Raw genomic sequence first — 20,601 nt, 5'->3', positions numbered from 1 at the left:
TAGAATATACATAAGTTTGAATATGATTTTATGTTAAAAAAGGTGAAAGAGGGACACTAATACCAAACAATTGCTTAGTTTTACTCTTAAATTTATCAAAATTAAAATTACCCAGGTTTGGATTTATTATCAATATAGAGTTGTAATGCCTTGGCCCGTAATTCTAGCTGTGTTTAGTCCAGTGGTTGTGTAGCTGACATTTATGTTCAGCTAAAGAACATGTCAAATTGACCGACTGACAAGAAGAAGATTGTGTTCTTCACAAACAAGACAGCGGCTCTGCCTGTGGACGATGAGTTCCAGAAACTCTGGCGTTCTGTGGTAGTTTAGAGCACGGATAACCTGAAGATAGAGGAATATCTGGAGAAACAGAGAATCCGCTCCATGAAAGATCATAGACCGAAGAAGGCGACACTCCACAAGCGTAAGAAACCGAACCAGAGCAAGAAGCAGCTCAAGAAGCCGCGAGACAACGAGCACTTGGCTGACACCCTGGAAACGTTCGATGACAAGTACAGTGTAACTGTCATGGAACAGTGATTAATTAATTACATATTTATGTAAAACTTTATAATTAATAGAGAATAAACTAGTCAATAAACTTAAAACTTCCGAGAAAAAATTATTGAGTAAAATAAACATGCGGTTGTTCTTTATATTTTTGACAAGTTTTATAGTTATATTTCAATAATGTACATTTTAGATACAGTATTTGTTAACCCTTAAATTGGGAAAGCTTCATTTCTCACACTAGTTTATTAAACCGTGTCGGACCGTAAAGAAAACAACTATCGCAATGTCCATATTTTATATGTTGTGCAATATCATAGTATTGTAAAATTATAATTTTCATACCAATTTTTTTCTATTTTTCTATTAAAATTATAGCAGATAGCCTATTAACCTGTTGTATCCTATAGGATATATTGCCAATTTAAGGGTTAAAGTATTTTTGTATTTTTTTTATTTAACGACGCTTGTAACTGCCGAGGTTATATCAGCGTCGCCGGAGTGCCGGAATTTTGTCCAGCAAGAGTTCTTTTACATGCCAGTAAATTTACTGACATAAGCCTGTCGAATTTAAGCACACTTAAATGCCATCGGTCTGGGCCGGGATCGAACCCGCAATCTCGGGCACAGAAGGGCAGTACTCTACCGACTGCGCCATCTAGGCTGACTTGTAAAGTAATATCAGTGGAGAAAGTGTAAAATTTGTTTTTCCTTCTCATCCGATTGTATTATATTGGATGACAGACTGAACCAAACCTATATAAACTAATAAACTGTTTAGATGACACTTTTAACTTTTATCAAGAATACTGTCCTATAAAACAGTCAAGTAGGTATTAAAAGATATTAAGTTTTTTGTGCATTTTGAGTCTAATCTTGTTTGTGAATGCTGTGACATCCTCTCTCAACTTCCAAAACACAGTGCTAATATCATATTTATGTGGTTGTCATTCATATGGGAATAGAGAATAACAAGCGCGCAGATTGCCTTGTCTAGAATGGAGTTTAATATTCATTTGTGGGATCAGAACCATTTTGCGACTATCCCAAAAGCCACTTGAAAATGAAAATTAGTATCTGACAACAAAACCAAAAATGCTCTTAGTGGGAAAACGTTCCTCGTCTCAGACAAGTGGGAAGTTTAATAATTTATTCACAGCAAAAGACTCTCAGCAGGTCGGAATTGAGGTTGATCACTCATCAATTTGCTGGACTCTGCCCACATACTATTTTTAACGATGTGGATATAACTGATAGTAATTTATGAAATTTTTGCTCTAGCGCAGCATAAAACCAGAATACATGCTTTTTGATTTCGAAGAAATTACTCAACTAAGGCTGCAGAATTTCGTAAAGATAATCTTCATTGCATTAAGTTTTAAGCTTAATTAAAATACATTTGCTGTACATGAGGGAAAAGTGTATCGAAGCATAATTATTTGGAAGCTATGTGGATAGCGTGCGCACTTCTCAAGCAAGCAGTTCGGGGTTCGATTTCCGGTATGGGCAATGGAAGAAATTTATCTTACGTCCACGAGACTGGGTGTTTGTCCGTTATCTTGTGATTGCCCTGTGATGATTCCGCGGTGGCCGTGCTTCATGCCGATCTCATGACCAGCCCGCATTTGTGAGATGTCTAGTGTACGATCAGATGAATCTCCCTCCCCTACCCACAATGGTAAGTCGGATAAAAGGGGAGGATAACAGAAAAAGAAAGATACAAAGAAAGAAAGAAAGAAAGAAAAAATAAGGAAAGAAAGAAAGGAAGAAAAAAATAAATAAGGAAAGAAAGAAGAAAAGAAAGGAGAAAATAAAGAAGGAAAGAAAGGAAGAAAGAAAGAAAGGAAGAAAAAAATAAATAAGGAAAGAAAGAAGAAAAGAAAGGAGAAAATAAAGAAGGAAAGAAAGGAAGAAAGAAAGAAAGGAAGAAAGAAAGAAATAAGGAAAGAAAGAAAGAAAGAAGGAAAGAAAGAAAAGATGAAAGAAAGAAATAAGGAAAGAAAGGAGGAAATAAAGAAGGAAAGAAAGGAAGAAAGAAAGAAAGAAAGAAAAGGAAGAAAGGAGGAAATAAAGAAGGAAAGAAAGGTAAGAAGAAAGAAAGAAAGGAAGGAAGAAAAAAAGAAATAAGGAAAGAAAGAAAGAAAGAAGGAAAGAAAGAAAGAAGGAAAGAGAGAAAGAAAAGATGAAAGAAAGAAATAAGGAAAGAAAGAAAGAAATAAGGAAAGAAAGAAGAAAATAAAGAAAGAAAGAAAGGAAGAAAGAAAGAAAGGGAGAAAGGAAGAAAAAAGAAAGAAAGATAGAAAAAAAGAAATAACAAAAGAAAGAAAGAAAGAAAGAAATAAGGAAAGAAAGAAAGTAAGAAGGAAAGAAAGAAAGAAAGAAATAAGTAAAGAAAGAAGGAAATAAAAAAGGAAGAGAGAAGGAAAGAAAGGAAGAAAGGAAGAAAAAATAATTAAGGAAAGAAAGGAAGAAAGGAAGAAAAAAAGAAATAAGGAAAGAAAGAAAGAAAGAAAGAAAGAAAGAAGGAAAGAAAGAAAGAAAGAAAGAAAGAAAGAAAGAAAGAAAGAAGAAAAAGAATTATTTGGGTTCAGTGCTGAGGATATTAATCACCTAAATGCTTTCGATAATAAATGATGATAATAATCATACGCGTATTAATAAACTGTGATCTATGTGGATTGTGTGTGTATTTTAGAAGCTTCATTACTGGCACTAACTTTTTGTTATCAAATCAATTAGCTATGGAAGAGTAATGTGACCATATTATCTGCGTTGCCCATATTTGCATCACATACCTTATAATAAATAACTAAACAATTAATAAGTATCTGGGAATATGTATGTTTCTTCTCTGAAATGATAACAGGATTGCCTTTACCGTCAGTGAAGAAAATGGCTTGGAAACATATTTACTACAGTAGAGGAACGTTGCTATTAGGCTTCCTTCGCTCTCAACAGATTTATAATAGTGAAGTGAATGAGTGTTTTCAGTGCTGAAATTGGCAATTCCTGCAGTATTAAACTATAAAATTAAACTCCGTCCATATAAAAATCCAGCGATGCTCAGCTACCTTCATCATCACAACCCATTTCCCTGTGATCTACTTTAATAGTAACTCCTTGTCACCGGATATGGTGCTTGAACTTAAAGTTTAATGCTTCTGAACGTAATCACAACCTATCTCCTTGCGAGCCCTCAAGTATCGCCTCACTGCCAATGTTTCCTTCAAAGGAGTTTCGGCAAAAATTGAGCCGGTTAAATGTAACTATATCCTTTCATTGTTTAAAATTTGAAACTAGTTCAATGTTTTGTTATGGAAATGTTAAATTTAGAATATTACACAAGCCTACACTATTCCAGATATTCAATAGAAACGTTAATATTTTTAGTTTAAGTTGGTTTTCAATCACCAGCGTAGCTCAGACCGTAGGAGCATTTGTCTGTAATCCGGATATGCGTTCGGACGTGAGTTCGATCCCCGCTTGGGTTAAATACCTGATTGTATTTTTTTCAAGATTTTCCTTAAGGGGTTAGGTACAGCTTATAGCAGTAAAATTTTTGGAAATATTCAACTTTTTTTTCACTCCATTAATGTACCTTGTACAATAATTAAAATTGGTAAGTGTAAAACACTGTCCTTCTGCTATACGAAAAAAAATATTTTTACTATTTAAACAAAATTATTTACATATTTCTTTTTCAAAATTCAAAATGGTGGCAATTCACTGTGCAGTGATGAAGCGTAACTCACAAACTTGTTAACTTTTTCATCTTCTCTCTCTTTTATTTTATTGCTCAAACTCATGTTTGCAATATCATGCTCTTTCAACTACATTCATTAATAAATCATATTTTTTTATTTTGTGTTAGAAGAAAATAGTGATACTTGACCATTTTTAAATGGATTTATTTTTTATCAGACATTCTATCAAAGGTAGAGAAATGATTTTGCATCATGCATAAATACACACAAAAAATTTCATGGCAGAAGGGCCTTAGCTAGGGTCTATGTAGATTGAACATTTTGAATTATTTCTTTAAGTTACTTAGAATAATTTGTCTCCTTTCCTTTCCATCCAATATTTTACAAAAATATTACCCGTGACTGAAATCGAACCTGCGCGCTTCTGACCCTTACCTAGTGTCGATGCAGATTTAACATTTTGAATTATTTTTTGAAGTTACTTAGAATAATTTGTCTCCTTTCCTTTCCATCAAATAATTCACAAAAATATTACCCATCATTGAATCGAACCTGCGTCTTCTGGCCATTAGCTAGTGTTTATGCAGGTTGAACATGTTTTAATTCATTTTTGAAGTTACTTAGAATAATTTGTCTCCTTTCCTTTCCACCGAATATTTTACAAAAATATTCTCTCGCCAAGCGAGATCTGTAATTAAACACGTTTTAATAATGAATAACATTTTATAAATAATGCAGCGGAATACATTTTTTTTATGTATACAATGCTGAGATTACGCAGTGGAATGAAAATGAGATTATTTATGATTAAAGTCCATAATAGTTATATTTTAAAGCAGAAGAACCGAGTGTCATTAAATGAAAGCAGAAAACAGGAGCATTCTTTGACTCCCACAAGAGCAGCATCCAATTCACCTTCGTGGAGAAAGGAATGGAGAGGAAGGAGCCACGAAACGAAGTTACTCCCATGGGATCGACAAATTACAGAAGAAGACAGAAGGAGAACGTAATAATTCTCCTAGCTCGCCCCTCGGCACATTAACATACCAGCAGGAGCGCGAAACAAAAGACTGTGACACGGGATCGTGGCCACCATTGTTCGCACGCCGACCGCAAGATGGAATTCACACCTTCTGATACATGGAGCAATAGACATTAGTTAGAGAAGATGTTTTAAAAATACAGCTAGTGCCGAGTCTACATTTCAGCAGCTTTCTTTTGAATATGTTTGTGACACAAAGTCTCAGTGACGTAAGGTTGCCAGATTTGTTAAAAAAAAAGTAAAGATTTTCACAAAAATAAGAAAGATGTTTGGAAACTTCCCCGGGAGTACCATATAATTTATTGTTTAAAGTGTAAGGACATTATCATTCTTAACTCTATTTTGGACATTTAATATTATAAGAGACCTATATATATATATATATATATATATATATATATATATATATATATACTATCTCCCAAAAAGGGGCACTATTTTTGTTCCTTTAGAACAGGCCTGCACAAGGTTTGCGCTCTCCGAGCCGGCTCACAGCTCATGAGCGGAATGCAGATATTAGCTGCGCTCTGTATAAGGGTGGACTAGAAGAAGGGGTGATCTCGTACAAAGTGTACACAAAAGGAAGTGCTATTACGAATTCCCGTTCAGTGTTTACAAAACTATCTTGGACTATTATTAATTAATAAATATTTATCTTACAGAAATAATAAAAATTCTATAACTACTTAAATGTACAATATCATTTTGTTATATTTTTATTTATCAGTATATCAAAACGAGGTTTTATGCTGTTGACAGCTGAAAGGAACAGTAGGCTACTGATCGTAATGAAACATCAGTTACAGATGTTCGATGCCTGCCTTTATTAAAGATGATTATATAAAACAGTTGCTCACAAATATAAATGTTGAGCCAAACATAGCAATCATTTTCACAGTCAGCCTGTGTAGTCGTGAATATTATTGCTAATGTTTAGTCTTGTAAAACTCAACCAGGCTAGTAGTATTATTCAAACGATCTTTAGCTCTTAGGCCACATTGAAGATCAATAAGCTCGAGCTGTAAATCGTCAAATGTTATACGTTATGTTCCGTCTTTTAGATTCCTCCATACTGTACTGTAGCAGTAGGTAACCAACGTGAAACAGTTACTGAGAATAGGCCTACATACAGCACTTCACAAATAACTGAGTGGTCGTTTCCCTCTCCTCTACCCATAGCAAGTCTAGTCATTCTGACGTATCTTCCTCTCCGTTTCGGCGAGCGGTAAACACAGCTCTACCGCTCCGAAGGAGCGCGCGCGCTCGTTGAGCGCTGTTTGTGCAGGTATGCTTTAGAACCTCGTGGTACCACCTCTTGTTGCTATAACAGTAGCCACCCTGTCAGGCATGCTCTCCACTAGTTTGTGTAGGATATCCACTGGAATGCGTCGCCATTTCTCTTGCAACATGCCACTCAGTTGGACAATGGAAGTTGGCCGCATCTCCCGAGATCTCAATCGCCGGTCAAATTCGTCCCAAAGGTGCTCATTGGGATTGAGATCAGGACTCTGTGCAGGCTAGTCCAACCAGTGAACATTATTGTCTGCATACCACTGCATAGTAGCCGCTGAAACATGGGGCCAACTTCCATTGTCTAACTGAGTGCCATGTTGCAAGAGGAATTCCAGCGGATATCCTACACAAACTAGTGGAGAGCATGCCTGACAGGGTGGCTACTGTTATAGCAACAAGAGGTGGTACCACGAGGTTCTAAAGGGGCAAAAACAGTGCCCAATTACTTTTTGGTAGATAGTGTGTGTATGGGTGAAGAAATAATGATGTTGAAACTGATCAGAAAGAGAAAAAGGAATTGGTTGGGTCACTGGCTGAGAAGAAACTGCCTACTGAAGGATGCACTGGAAGGAATGGTGAACGAAAGAAGAGTTCGGGGAAGAAGAAGATATCAGATGATGGACGACATTAAGATATATGGATCATATGCGGAGACTAAGAGGAAGGCGGAAAATAGAAAAGATTGAAGAATGCTGGGATTGCAGTGAAAGACCTGCCCTTGGGCAGAAAATTATGAATGAATGAATGTAATCAGGGAAGAAATGAAGGAGATAAATGGAGTAAAAGCAACCAAAAAAGTATGCGAGATGACGTCCTTACAAGATGATAACGGGCTATGGGAAATAAATTACGCGAGTTCCAAGCCTGTAGACCACTTGTCTCATTCTGTTTGTCGCCATTCCATTGAAAGAAATTTTGAAGGGGAAAAATTGAAAAAGAACGTGAACTAATAGGTGCCACGTTGAAGGGAAAGCGATGTAGAAAAGCAGCATCGAAACATGGTTTAATTAACAGGGCAGCGTCGGCCAAGATGTAAGCCGGGACGGAGATAGAGGACTGAAATGAACAACAGAGGTTCATGATAGTGGGAGTTACTATGAAAAGGTGTATGATATATTACCTGGCTGATCATTTCCTTCTGCTGTCGCCTACAGTCATATACTACAGTTCGCGTCACCGTTTTTGGCGTGTGAAATAAGTAATGGGAACGTTAAGTGCAACTGTTTTACATTTTCCGCAGTCAGTCTGACAACTGTGTTTGGCAAATGGCTGATGTGACGTGTATAGTAAGTGGTACCCTTCTCAGCTGCACTAGCAACATGCTCACAAACTGGGCACTATATATCTAGGATACACGCCAAAAACGCTGGCGCCAGCTGCACTATATTTTCATTGAACGAAATGTATATAAATTGAGGGAAAGGATGAGGTGAATTGGAGTGTGTGTTGAAATGAAATTTATAAAAGTTGTGGAAAGAAGAGAATCATGGGAAAACTTTCATTCCCCGATTTTATCCATCGCAGTTATCATTCCAGCTCACTTGGTGGTCTAGGCGTTACCGCATTTTCCACTGGATTCGGTGGATTTTGTCTGACTCTAAAATTCTCAGCATGGCGTCTTTCGGATAAAGCTGGGGATCCTGTATCGTAGATTTACGGCGCTAAAAATTCCCTGTTCCTCCAGGCATTTTTTTGTTTTTTTTTTTTTTTTTTTGTTTTTGCTCACTCAAAATTTTGAGTTAGTACAATTAACCCTTATCAGTGGCCTAAGTGTGCATGGCTATTCCCACCCTTCACCATATTATACCAAAATCACAACGCCAAGGATTTAACCCCGGACTCAAGCAATGAAGAAATATGCACTCTATAGTAGAGCTGATCTTTGAAGATGCTACTATAATTTTCTAAGCTGTTCTCGCATGTACATCTGTACTGACTTCAGTCGGCTTCATGTGGACCGCTTTCAAGTCTGAGAGATTACCATAAATAGATAATTTTTAATCTAGCTACGGATATTTAGTTGTGTACTTTCATGGGAGTAGGATGTATAACGCCCCTCTAACATTCAAAGGCATGGTCGAGTAATTTACGTTTAATGAAATTGGCTGGACAGGGAATATCAAAAGAGTTATCTTCTCTATTAAACTTTGTCATTAAAATGTGATTAAAGGTAACCGTAAACTTAGATGCACGGCAACGTCGTAAGTTATGTAGAGAAATAGGCTCCTGGTGTCGCTTGAAGAGAATCTTAATGGGGAAAGACAAAGTCTACTGCACTCCTATAAAGGCTACTTTTTATCACTAAGATTTTGTACATTCAAAAGGAAGCGCCGTTAATGACCTCTGGAAGAGGTAGAAACCTGAAACATTAATTACATTAAATTGAATAGTAAAATGGACCGCGTCGCCCGACAGTTGTAAACAACGCTAATGAATAGTATTAAATTCGTAGTTTCTAATATAACGGAACGCGTCTGGTAGCTTTGTCCTGTGCAACGTCAGGGTACGACGGTCGATGCAATCAGAAGGATGAATATTTTACATCTTCAAAGTGAATTGTTGTGTCATATTTCCGACCGAAAATTACGTTTTGATGGTAGTAATTAAACATAGCTAACGGTACCTTAAAAATAAATATCACTACACATACAGGCATTTTCAGTAGTTAAAGCAAACTAGAAAATTAGAATAGAATTAACAGAATTAAAACTGAAAATTAGTTTGTATGCGTTGATTAATGTTAACTTACATTTGAGGGGCTCAGAACCAGAGTGGACCAAGTCCACCAGTGGTCAGTTTGTGGATAATACAATTTCGGAGTCGACCTGGTTGGCGAGTTGGTATAGCGCTGGCCTTCTATGCCCAAGGTTGCGGGTTCGATCCCGGGCCAGGTCGATGGCATTTAAGCGTGCTTAAATGCGACAGGTTCATGTCAGTAGATTTACTGGCATGTAAAAGAACTCCTGCGGGACAAAATTCCGGCACATCCGGCGACGCTGATATAACCTTTGCAGTTGCGAGCGTCGTTAAATAAAACGTAACATTTTTACAATTTCGGATGAAGAAAACTTAGCTTTATTCATTGCCATAACAAACAAAGTCCATAACTCATTTGTTACTCCACAGAAGGCAGCATTTCCTATGGAAGGTGAAGGTTGCTAAGAGCGAACCAGGAACTTTAAGACTGAATTTCTCAGAACTATTCCAGAAGGACTTAGTCCACTCTGGTTGTGAACCCCTCATTTACACGTCTACCTCCATTTTCACTTCTGCTATATGCAGTTGAATGCTTCAACTGTTTCCTACCCCTAACAGGAAATTTACTGAAACTTAAGCTTATTGAATTTAGACTAAGTGTAGTCTCTGCTTCTAATATGCAACGCATTATGCAAGTGATGAGGTTTATCTAAAATTCACTGTTGACTTTAGTTTATAATTTGCCTTCTACAAATTCAATTAGACAGGCATACATGAATTTTAAATTGATTCTGCCTCGTGAAACTCTGTGAAATATAGACTGCCTTTGAATTCCAATTACAATGAGCGATGTATAACAGTATTACATTTCCACAATGAGTCAGCCCATACATTTTTAAATGAAAAAACTTACTATAAAGTTTAAAATGATAGACATTTCTGATGACTGAAATGTAGTCTTCAAACCAAAACAAATTATATATCCTTCAGCTATGGAGGGACTTTGGGAAAGGGGACGGTCCAATATTATCCACGATCAGGAGTTCCGAATAGATATGCGCATCCGCAGCCTATTGAAGTAAATCATGGAGGTCATATGTAACTTCATGACCTCTTTTGGTCATTTGTTGTGAATTATTGGTTCAAAACGAGGAATACAATCAGAATTGTGCTATTGTTCGTTTCACAAGTAGAGAACTCTTGTTGTGTATTTAGGTCATCAGATTTTCGTGTCTGCGACTGTGATTAATGTCTCAATTCCTGTGGGGGATATGTCGAAAATAGCGCAACAACTGTTGTACCTGTCTCAATAAACCTATCCATGCAATTATGCTTTTTTTCTGTAAACGGCCCCAGGGAAAATCGTTTTCTGGACGGCCTCGTAATTACGGTCGAGTGGCCAAAATTTGTATAAGCACTTCTTTTTGCGTTATTAACATAGTGGAAGAAAACAATTTAATTTTTTTATCTGCCCCCATCAGAATGTTTGCTTGTTAGTCCGATCTGCAGAGTTCCATCCCTTAGTCACTCCAGTATGGTTGCCAGATTTCTTAATGGTAGAAAATAACGATGTGTTAATCTTTTTTATTTAATTTGCAAGAAAATTGTACATTTATTTAAACTACAAAGGAATATACCATTCTTAACAGTTTCTCTAATGATAAGAGTAACAATCAAAATAAGGTTCTTAGGAAAATATTTGGGGCTAAAAGGGATGAAGTTACAGGAGAATGGAGAAAGTTACACAACGCAGAGCTGCACGAATTGTATCCTTCACCTGACATAATTAGGAACATTAAATCCAGACGTTTGAGATGGGCAGGGCATGTAGCACGTCTGGGCGAATCCAGAAATGCATATAGAGTGTTGGTTGGGAGGCCAGAGGGGAAAAGACCTTTGGTGAGGACGAGACGTAGATGGGAGGATACTATTAAAATGGATTTGAGGGAGGTGGGATATGATGGTAGAGACTGGATTAATCTTGCTCAGGATAGGGACCAATGGCGGGCTTATGTGAGGGCGGCAATGAACCTCCGGGTTCCTTAAAAGCCAGTAAGTAAGTAAGTAAGTAAGTAAGTAAGTAAGTAAGTAAGTAAGTAAGTAAGTAATTAAGTAAGTAAGTAAGTAAACAATCAAAATTGTATGGATAGTAGCACTACTTATCCAGTAAAATATTGTTAACATTTGGGGAAGAATTATTTTCTGAGAAAAGTATTCATTTGGGATTAATAAGGTATTAAAATGTTTTATTGTACTCCATTCAAGGCATGAGCGGTTAAAATCTGCACAGGTATAACTTATTACTTCCATTCCGTATATAATATATGGGTATATTAGACGTATATACTGTAAGTATATAAATTGTTAGCGGTAAGTGCGGTGCCTAGGAGCAATAAACAATTTGTTTTAATTTTTCTTTGTTTAATAGTCCTAAATTTAGAACAAAAGTCCTACGTCCCGTATTAACTAATTGAAATAATTCGTTTAGGAATTGCCGTTATCTTACAAGAAAATGTGCTCCTAGCGAATTTTATTTCCAAAACGCCTGAAAAACTTTAAGAATAATAAAAGTACTTATTTCAGTCCTTCGTTCAAAACAATCTTTAAAATAAAACTCTTTTCCAGGAAAGTTCATTCATAAGGAACTTGGAATTTGTTCATAGTTTGATAACCACAGACGCACTGAAATGGGGCTGCGAAAACGAGAGGTCATCTTATACAGTAAGATGAAATTTTACTGCAATGGCTGCAGTAATATAAATCGAGGAATTCCTTCCTCGGGTTTATGGCTTCCACATTGTAAACTGATGGCACACCTCACGAAAGGAATGGCGCCTCTCTCTCACACACATAAATAACATGATTATATAGGAGCTTATTGGAAATTGTGTAGTGTGCGTCATGAATGGAAGGAAACTGGATAGATAGAAAGCAGAGAAGGAAGGACGTGATGTACTGAAGTATCTGGGAAAGATTACGGGGTACACTTGGCAGAAAAACAGTATGAAACCTAACTTATGGATGTTAGACTGTGTCATCACTTATTATTTAGTACAATATTATGCCAGTTTTGTAGAAATACGTATATAGGCAAATATTGTTGAAAATCAGTGAACCCTAGAGTTCCAGATACTCCGTTTTTCCCGGATTCTTCCGTTTTTTTATTTGAGTATATTGCAAATTATTGAATTATATCTCATGGGTTAAATATTCTCGTAAAATGTCGTATCATTGTATAGTTTTTTTCTTTGGTTATGTTGCATTTCGTAAATGTTGGTAACACTTGAGCTTCTAAACCAAAGCAGCAACAATGATCATACAGCAGCAAGTTGCTACCAGCTACAGTGAGCGAATTTAAAGCGTCTCTGACTTTGTCTTTCAATTCCGCTTCCGACGCACTTCATATTGTTGTTGTCTGCAATCTGTTTCAAGCGTGGTTGTTGGTGATAGTGTATTTCTAATCCATTAAATCTTTTGTAGAAAATTAGTGTCCAGTTAGCAAAAATGTTTGAGTGTGAAGAAAATCCATCAAAGACTCCTCCACGGAAGAAGTTGAAATCCCAGGTCAAACATAACCAAATATATTTTAAGAACTGGGAAGATAATTTGTTTTCATGTGTTAAGCCGGCATCAGTCGAGAACCGGGCATTTTGTACTACGTATAGGAAGGATTTTAGTATTTCGCATGGTGAACAAAGTGACTTGAGGAAACATGCACAATATAAGGGACATAAAATTAAAGAAAAATGTAATTCTGGGTTTGGAAGTTCAAATAAACTTTCGGATTACTTTGTTAATTTAATCAATAGAGAAGAATATGATAACATCACCGCATGTAAACTGGTTTAGTGTATCATGCAGTGAAACACAATTTAAGTTAGCATAGTCTGAACAAACAAACTTGTGTCTATTAGTTTGAAAAATGTCGTTATAAACAAACAACGAGTCGTCACTCCGTTTTTTTATTTTGAAAATCTGGCAACCCTTGTGAAGACCAAACCTTCGCAATGAAATATGGAAATGATACGTACAACGTCACCTAGCACAGATGAGTTACATTAATATAGCAAATAGGTGCTCCTCTACAGAATGGAATGCTTATACTGGGTGTTCATTTCAAAGTGTGTCATGACGTCACTGTTGTTGAGTCAGCGATTTGAAGCGAGTTTCAGCTTATATGTCAGAGAAGTTGCCTATTATTCAAGGCGTTCAATCTGAACTTGAGAACGTGTATGGTATAACTTGAACGTCGTAGCAACAGATGGCGGTCTGTGCGGTCTGTGTACTACCATAACCTCTTTCGAACTGTGTTTTGCGCGGGCAAGTCGTACGCAGGGTATTTGTTATCGGTTGCGTACCGCAACATTCCACAACACAAATCAAATGCTCAGTGTCCATGTTGACCGTCCAAGTTAATGTCAACAAATACGTAAGTAACCGTCTTAATCCTCTCCCCATATCCCGACAGTAAGAAAAAAACTCACCTCAGTACGTGTTTCCAAACAGTTCACATTCCTGCCACTACCGGCGTTACCGTACGTATCGGTAAGTACTCTTCAGAATGAATGCCGCACTTGCTAGGCAACTTCTCTGGCACATAGGTAATACGCCTCTGCGGAAGTGTAGGAAGATTGAATTCTCTAGGCTCATCGGCGAGCCACATGACGGCATACAGCGAGCCATGACACACTTTGAACTGAACACGCAGTATTGTCAGGTAGCAGATTCCAGGAAACTCTTAGTTGCTGGAGGCTTATAGAAACAACCAAGTATTTAAGGATTGTGTATTATAAACGTAACATCCAGATTATACAACGAATTGAGCATTCAAACGTCTGTGTAAATGCAAAGTAACAAATGAAAAGCCCTATTGCTTTTCCAGCATAGCGATTTTTTTACTTAAAATATTATATTTATGACGCTTTGAAGTCTGAAGTGAATTTGAATAATCCTCTAGAGATATTTATCTAATTCTTGACTGGTTACTATTCTCTACAAATCATATCTTCGTGTCAGGAAATAATTGAATTTGAATGATTCATTGTTATTCCAGCTTTTTTAAACCTCGTGTGTGCTTGGTAAAACTAAATTTCATTTTTCACTAAACCTTTCTGTTTCACATTTTTTGTTCTTACTCCATCACATCGGACGCAATATTATTAGTCTATTGTAATCCGACTAGTGACTAGTAGCCCGTGTTCATCGTGATAAGGAACTTGGAGGAAATGCTTTATGGGAAGTCTAAAACAAACACTAATCCTCGTGTTTAATTTGACGATGATGTGTAATGAAGCAAAACGGCTGGACTCGCCAAACCACAATCTATAGCCGGCAGATATGTGGGTCTTTCAAGCACTGGGTCTGCTGGTGGAGTCAGTCAGCAGGTCCAGTTTCGTCATCACCATGCGGACTCGTCCAAGTAATTAACGGCAGGAAGTTTTGCCGGCTTCTTCACTCTCACGTATAGGACGAACCATAAGGAAACTATGCACCTTATTTTCGCAGGAAAGTGACCAGACATCTTTGTAACGGTACTGGATTTAGTTTGTTTTGTACGGAGTATCTAGTTTCCACTTACTCTTTTATCTCTAAGGCCCGATTGTATAAACCATTTAATCTTAGATCAGAGGTTAAATTGTTTCAGCTGAACTTGGAATTTTGTGTTGTATAAAGTCTAATCTGAGATTAATTTGTCTCAAACCAAAGTCAACTTTGACTGAAGAAATTTCTCCGATTAAGTTAGATGATCCAAGTTCAGTTATTTCTTTTCTGTTCGAAATATATGAGTGACAGATTGTGCAAATAAAATATCCATTATTATTAATATTAATAGATATGTTAGGTACATTTATATATATTTCTTTCAATTTCTTGCCTTAATACACAAACATTCTTATATTTTATAAGGCTCTATCGTGTTCAGCAGTATCAATTAACATAACCTATAATTATATTATGTTTATAACAACCATTAATTATTAATGGATATGATAGGTACATTCATAAATGTTCAATTAATTGTATTACTAAACGAAATTGTCGTTTTATAAAGCTTTATTATGTTTAGCAGTATCAAACACCATAATATGATAACAACTTGGAGAACAGTCAACCTTCTTCTTATTGTCCGCCATTATTTACATTGCACAAAAAAACCAGTGTCTCCAACAGAGTGTAATACGGAAAGTCGCCAAAAAGTAGTTGTAAAGTCGCCAGATTTGTCATTATCAAAAAAGAAAGATTAAATTTTGTCACTATGGGGTGCTAAAAAGGTCACTAAATCCCTATTTAAGCAATATAAAAGTTAAAAGAAACTGTTGTTGAAAAAGAGTTAAAGTCGCTAGATTGGCAACACTGAACAAACCTGCATAACATGGTCCGCGCATCACGTATTTCACCTGTTTATGCGAAGTTGCCAAATCCTTTTCACGTGAACTTAGATTGCATTTGAACCAAGATAATTTGATCGCAGAAAAGTTTTATACAATGGAAGAAGTGTCTGAACTCGGTTCACTTTCCGATCTTCGATCAAAGTTGATCTTTAGTCAGGGAGTTTCATACAATTGGGCCTAAGATTCTTTAAAAATAAAAAAATGAAGAGGGACCAGATTTTTTAATTTCAATTTGTATAGGGCTAGTTTTATTTTTTTTAACTAGCCGTACCCGTGCACTCCGCTGCACCCGTTAGAAATAAACATAAATTAATTACATAATTAAAATAGGACATTTGATCCAGGGAACATTCGTGTTTCATAGAAGGATAAATCGTTTATTATGTTACTTAATTTAAATTGTATTAAAGTAATTAAAATGCGATCATTTTGATCCAGAGACCATTCATTTGGTCATAAAAATCATTTTAGGAAATACAGGAAACGAATGTACAGAATAGCCTGTCAAGTTTTCTGTGCATAAGAAGCTATTTTAATCTTACCTGTCCTCGATTCACTCAGAAGTTACTGTAATAACATTATAGCATTATGTCCATCTAGAGAAACTACACTTTCCAATGGCGAATTAATAATTAATTATACAAATCGGTTAATTTAGCTTCCGATATTACTTCATACAAACACAGAAATATTCTCTGTAGGCTATCTTTCATAGCTTTCGACTGTTGTTGTCCAAGGTTCCTTATAAACGAAGTCATTTTTTTTTATTTCATTACATCGCCTTAGATGGCGTTGTTATTTTAATTTTGAAACTCATTTATCTCATTAAATATCAGTCCTATCAAACTTTTGCATAGAATAAAAGTTATCGGAAATTAGTTTTAAAGAAACTTTTGTTATGTAATATTTTTCATGAAAATTAATAATAAGGGAGATATTTCGATTTATTTAATTCAAGCCCCCTTATAGCCCCCCTTTTAAATAAAATATTTTGAATGTCATATAGCCTAAATTCTAAGTTACAACGAACTTAATTTATATTCCAATTTTCATATAAATTGGTTCAACCATTATCGCGTGAAAAGGTAACAACATCCAGACAGACAGACAAAAATTAAAAAAAGAGATTTTCGTTTTAAGGCGGTTAATTATATGTGTTAGGACCAATTATTTTTGGAAAATCGAAAATTACTAGAAAAATTTCGGCTACAGATTTATTATTAGTATAGATTGGGAAAAAATAATACGAAAAGACTGAACAAAATTACAATAAAAACAGTAGCAAAAAAAGAAAAAAAATCAAGAAATCTGGGGAGCATATCATATTATGCATTTCTACCACTTGCATTAGAAAGTATGTCGACAAATAATTTATTAGTTCAAATAAAAAACTGACATGAAGATATCATTTTGTACTCTATTATTTATTTTCTTGAAGGAAGGTATAGTGAATATTTCTTGAAGGAACGTAGGAAGACAATAAAATAAAATCCCTGTGGGACATATCAAAATGCGAATAAACTCTGGAAGCTTCAACTTACAAAACGAATGTCTTTCTTCCCTTCTTATTAGATACCGGTAGTCCTTCCGATAAAAGACTTCAGTAAAAAATGAGCTACTGATATTGCCATTCAGCTCATTAGTTATCATTAATTGCTTCTTCTAGAGTTGATTAGTTACGGCGGAATGGGGAATTAAATTGAGAATTCCTACCATTATATTGTTTTAAATTAATGATGGACTATTCATTCTGAGTTCATTGCAGGTGCTTCTAAGGAAGATAACTTTTCCAATAATTAAAATACTCTAAAGAGAATCTGTAAGGAACTAGAATAATTATTATCATCTAAAGTTTCAGCGGATAATATAGATCGACATTAAAGCAAATGTAATAAGCTAGACATTCTCAACGGATAAAACTGTAATAATAATAATAATAATAATAGTTATTATTATTTATTTATACTGGCAGAGTTAAGGCCATAGGGCCTTCTCTTACACTCTACCAGGTCACAAAGTATACAAGCAGTTAAAATCTAACAAAAAGTTAAAGAACAGAATACTAACATATTACAAAGAGAAATAATAACAGCATAATAAATCGACACTAAACAACATGAAAATAATACCATAATAAAAAAAGAAAGTAAAATACATTGGAATATAGTGAAAGCAACTCATTTAGTACAAATGGTTAATATGGAAAAACGTAAGGAAGAATATATCAAAATGGAATGTAATAAAGTAATAAAAAAAAAGAAAAGAAATGCGAAAATTAAATAAAATTTACGATAAAAGCTATGATAATACAGGAAATTCATCGGCTGATAAAGAGAACAAAAAGGGGAAAGGAAGGAAAGAAATATATAGCCTATACTATACCTATTGTAAAATTACTATACCATGAAACTTAAAAAATACAACTTATTATTTTGCATGACATACAGGGTGTCCGGCAAGTCCCACGTCATACGGTAAATTATAATATGTGCTGCATATGAGCGCCTCCAAGGTCGTAATACGTTTGGAGGGGAACATTCATGCAGTGAGAATGCAGTGTAACATATCAGCGGTGATTTCACAATCCGTGTTCGTAGACGTTGCAGATCACGAATCTTCACTTCATACACCTTTTCATTCAGATAACTCCATAAAGCAAAGTCAAGGGGGTTTATGTCTGGCGACCTTGGATCCCCTGCGTCCTATCCACCAATTACGGAAGTTCTCGTCGAGCCAACTTCGCACATCACAAATTTTATGATAACGCTTAGACGGTAATGTTTGAGATTTGCATTCGGGATGTCCCGGGTTCAAACCCCGTGGCCGGTGAATCTGAATGGGATTTCCCTCGGTCACAAACTCAAATCCCGGTTTGGAAATTTAAATACGATTCATCACCGCCTCATTCACCAAGATCATGAGCATTAATCAAAATCTAAAGTCAGTTAAATAAACACAAGCCATCTACAACAGGAACTCAACAATAGTGAAAAAACGGCATATTGATATACCCAAAGATCCTACACACGCGATATGACCACAGATGTTACAACATGTATAAATAAACTTAGGAAAGAAATTCGAAATTTATTTTTCTCTTCAACAGTATTTTGTACTCGTTGAAAAATTTATCTGCTATGAAGATTTTTCTCACATTTAAATAAAGCATGTACAAAGTTAAGCAAATGCACAAAATTTCAACAGCAATATCCATCAGTTAATTTCTGTGGTTTGGTATATTCTTAAAAAAAAAAAAAAAAAAAAGTAAAGTTTAGGATTATAAAGAATTGTTGCGTGGCATCATGGCATTTAATAATTATTTTGGGGCACTTTCTGATGGAATTTCAAATTAAAATTTTGGCAAAATTATCTTCAAACATTAGATAATAAAACAAAAATAAAATTTTAAAATTCTAATTTTGACCATTTTCATTGACATCTCTCCGTAATAGCTTAGTAGTACATTTTCTAGCACGAATTGATTTATAACCACTCTAAGACCATTCGGTAAACCGTACACACACAAAAAAAGACAGAACGTCTCGAGAAAATGATATAAAATGATTTTTAAGTACTGTAACTAAAATTCTGAAAGATTATTTGTCTTAATTCCCAATTCAGTTTTTATAATGCCACGAAATTATTATTTTGTGTAGTGAAAAAGAAAATGAGAAAGCGAAACCTTAAGAAAGTATTCATTTTCATATATTTTGCATTTAATTTAATATTATGAATATTGGATGTGGGCTATCATTTAGCCACGTGATAGGCACAAAAAATGAAACGTGATTACAATCGGACATGCTTTCAGCCCTAGGCAAAGGTCTTGAAAACAACAAAGCGAACAGCTGCGTATAAGCCAGGTACGACCAGATGTTTCACTGACCTGAGTCCGGGTGTCGGCACAGACTGCAGCCGCATTCTGCGCCTGCGCCTTGATGGCCAGCACGTCCTGCTGCACCTGCGCGAGCGAGGCGGCGCCTCTCTGGTTAGCGGCCTGCAGCTCCTCCAGGTCTCGCCGCACGCTGGCCACGTCCCCGCGGAGCAGCCCGAGTTCCGAGTTCAGCTCCTCGCGACGCTGCAGCTCAGCGGAAGCATTTCGCGCGGCGGCCACCTCCGTAACCTCACCTCGCAATTCGCTCACAGCACTCGCCAGCCACTGCACTGTCAGATGATCGTTTTTCTGTTGGTTTCCAGTTGAAGACTTCACCGCGGGGGTTCGGAGCGCTTCTACCTCCTCCCTGCGAATAAAATAAATTCGAAGTTTCTTCCGTTAACTCATTTGTTCACCCTCTTACTTACTTAGGCTTTTAAGAAACCCGGAGGTTCTTTGTCGCCCTCACATAAACCCGCTATCGGTCCCTATCCTGTGCAAGATTAATCCAATCTCTAGCATTGTATCCCACCTCTCTCAAATCCATTTTAATTTTATTCTCCGATTACGCCTCCAAAGGTCTTTTCCCCTCAGGTTTTCCAACTATAGTCCCATCGCTTTTATTTCCTGCAGCCACTCACGTTGCAGGTCGGCTACATTTAAACGTGTACGTCTTTTCATTCGCTGCTGATGACGTTATGCACTTCATACGGCTCGATAAATACTTAGGCCTAATATAATATTTTTGCTCTTTCGTTGGCGTTCTCAGAAAGCACACGAGGACGTTATTTGCCCCTCAATTATTTGCTGAATTAGAGTGCATTTGATTTATTATCATAGGAGCTACGACATGATAATGTTTAACTGTGCGGCAAGTAGATTCCTCGTCTGGTAGCTCGGCAACGAAAGAACAAAAATTGCGAACGATACTATTTACCTAGATTTTATAGAGCCTTCACTTCCTAAGGCGTAAGCAAAGAGGAGGAGTCACGCCGGAAATAACAGCGACGCGACTGTAATACTCTATACGCATTTCTAGATTCACCCATACATGTTCTGCCCGTTTCAGACGCCTGGATTTAATGTTTC

The 20,601-nt window shown here is 36.3% G+C and overlaps 1 protein-coding gene across 1 annotated transcript in view; it reads right to left on the bottom strand.

The window, feature by feature from the left end:
* LOC138692228 (protein scabrous-like) overlaps window positions 1–20,601 on the bottom strand; it is a 118,574-nt gene that overhangs the window by 81,575 nt on the left and 16,398 nt on the right. Inside the window, exon 2 of the mRNA XM_069815359.1 lies at window positions 19,525–19,879. Coding sequence (XP_069671460.1) covers window positions 19,525–19,879 — 355 coding nt within the window. The remainder of the gene's footprint in view (window positions 1–19,524; window positions 19,880–20,601) is intronic.

The sequence above is a fragment of the Periplaneta americana genome, chromosome 16 (assembly GCF_040183065.1).
Source record: "Periplaneta americana isolate PAMFEO1 chromosome 16, P.americana_PAMFEO1_priV1, whole genome shotgun sequence".
NCBI lineage: Eukaryota > Metazoa > Arthropoda > Insecta > Blattodea > Blattidae > Periplaneta > Periplaneta americana.
The sequence above is the reverse complement of the archived record's forward strand: the minus strand, read 5'-3'. Positions and strand labels throughout refer to the sequence as shown.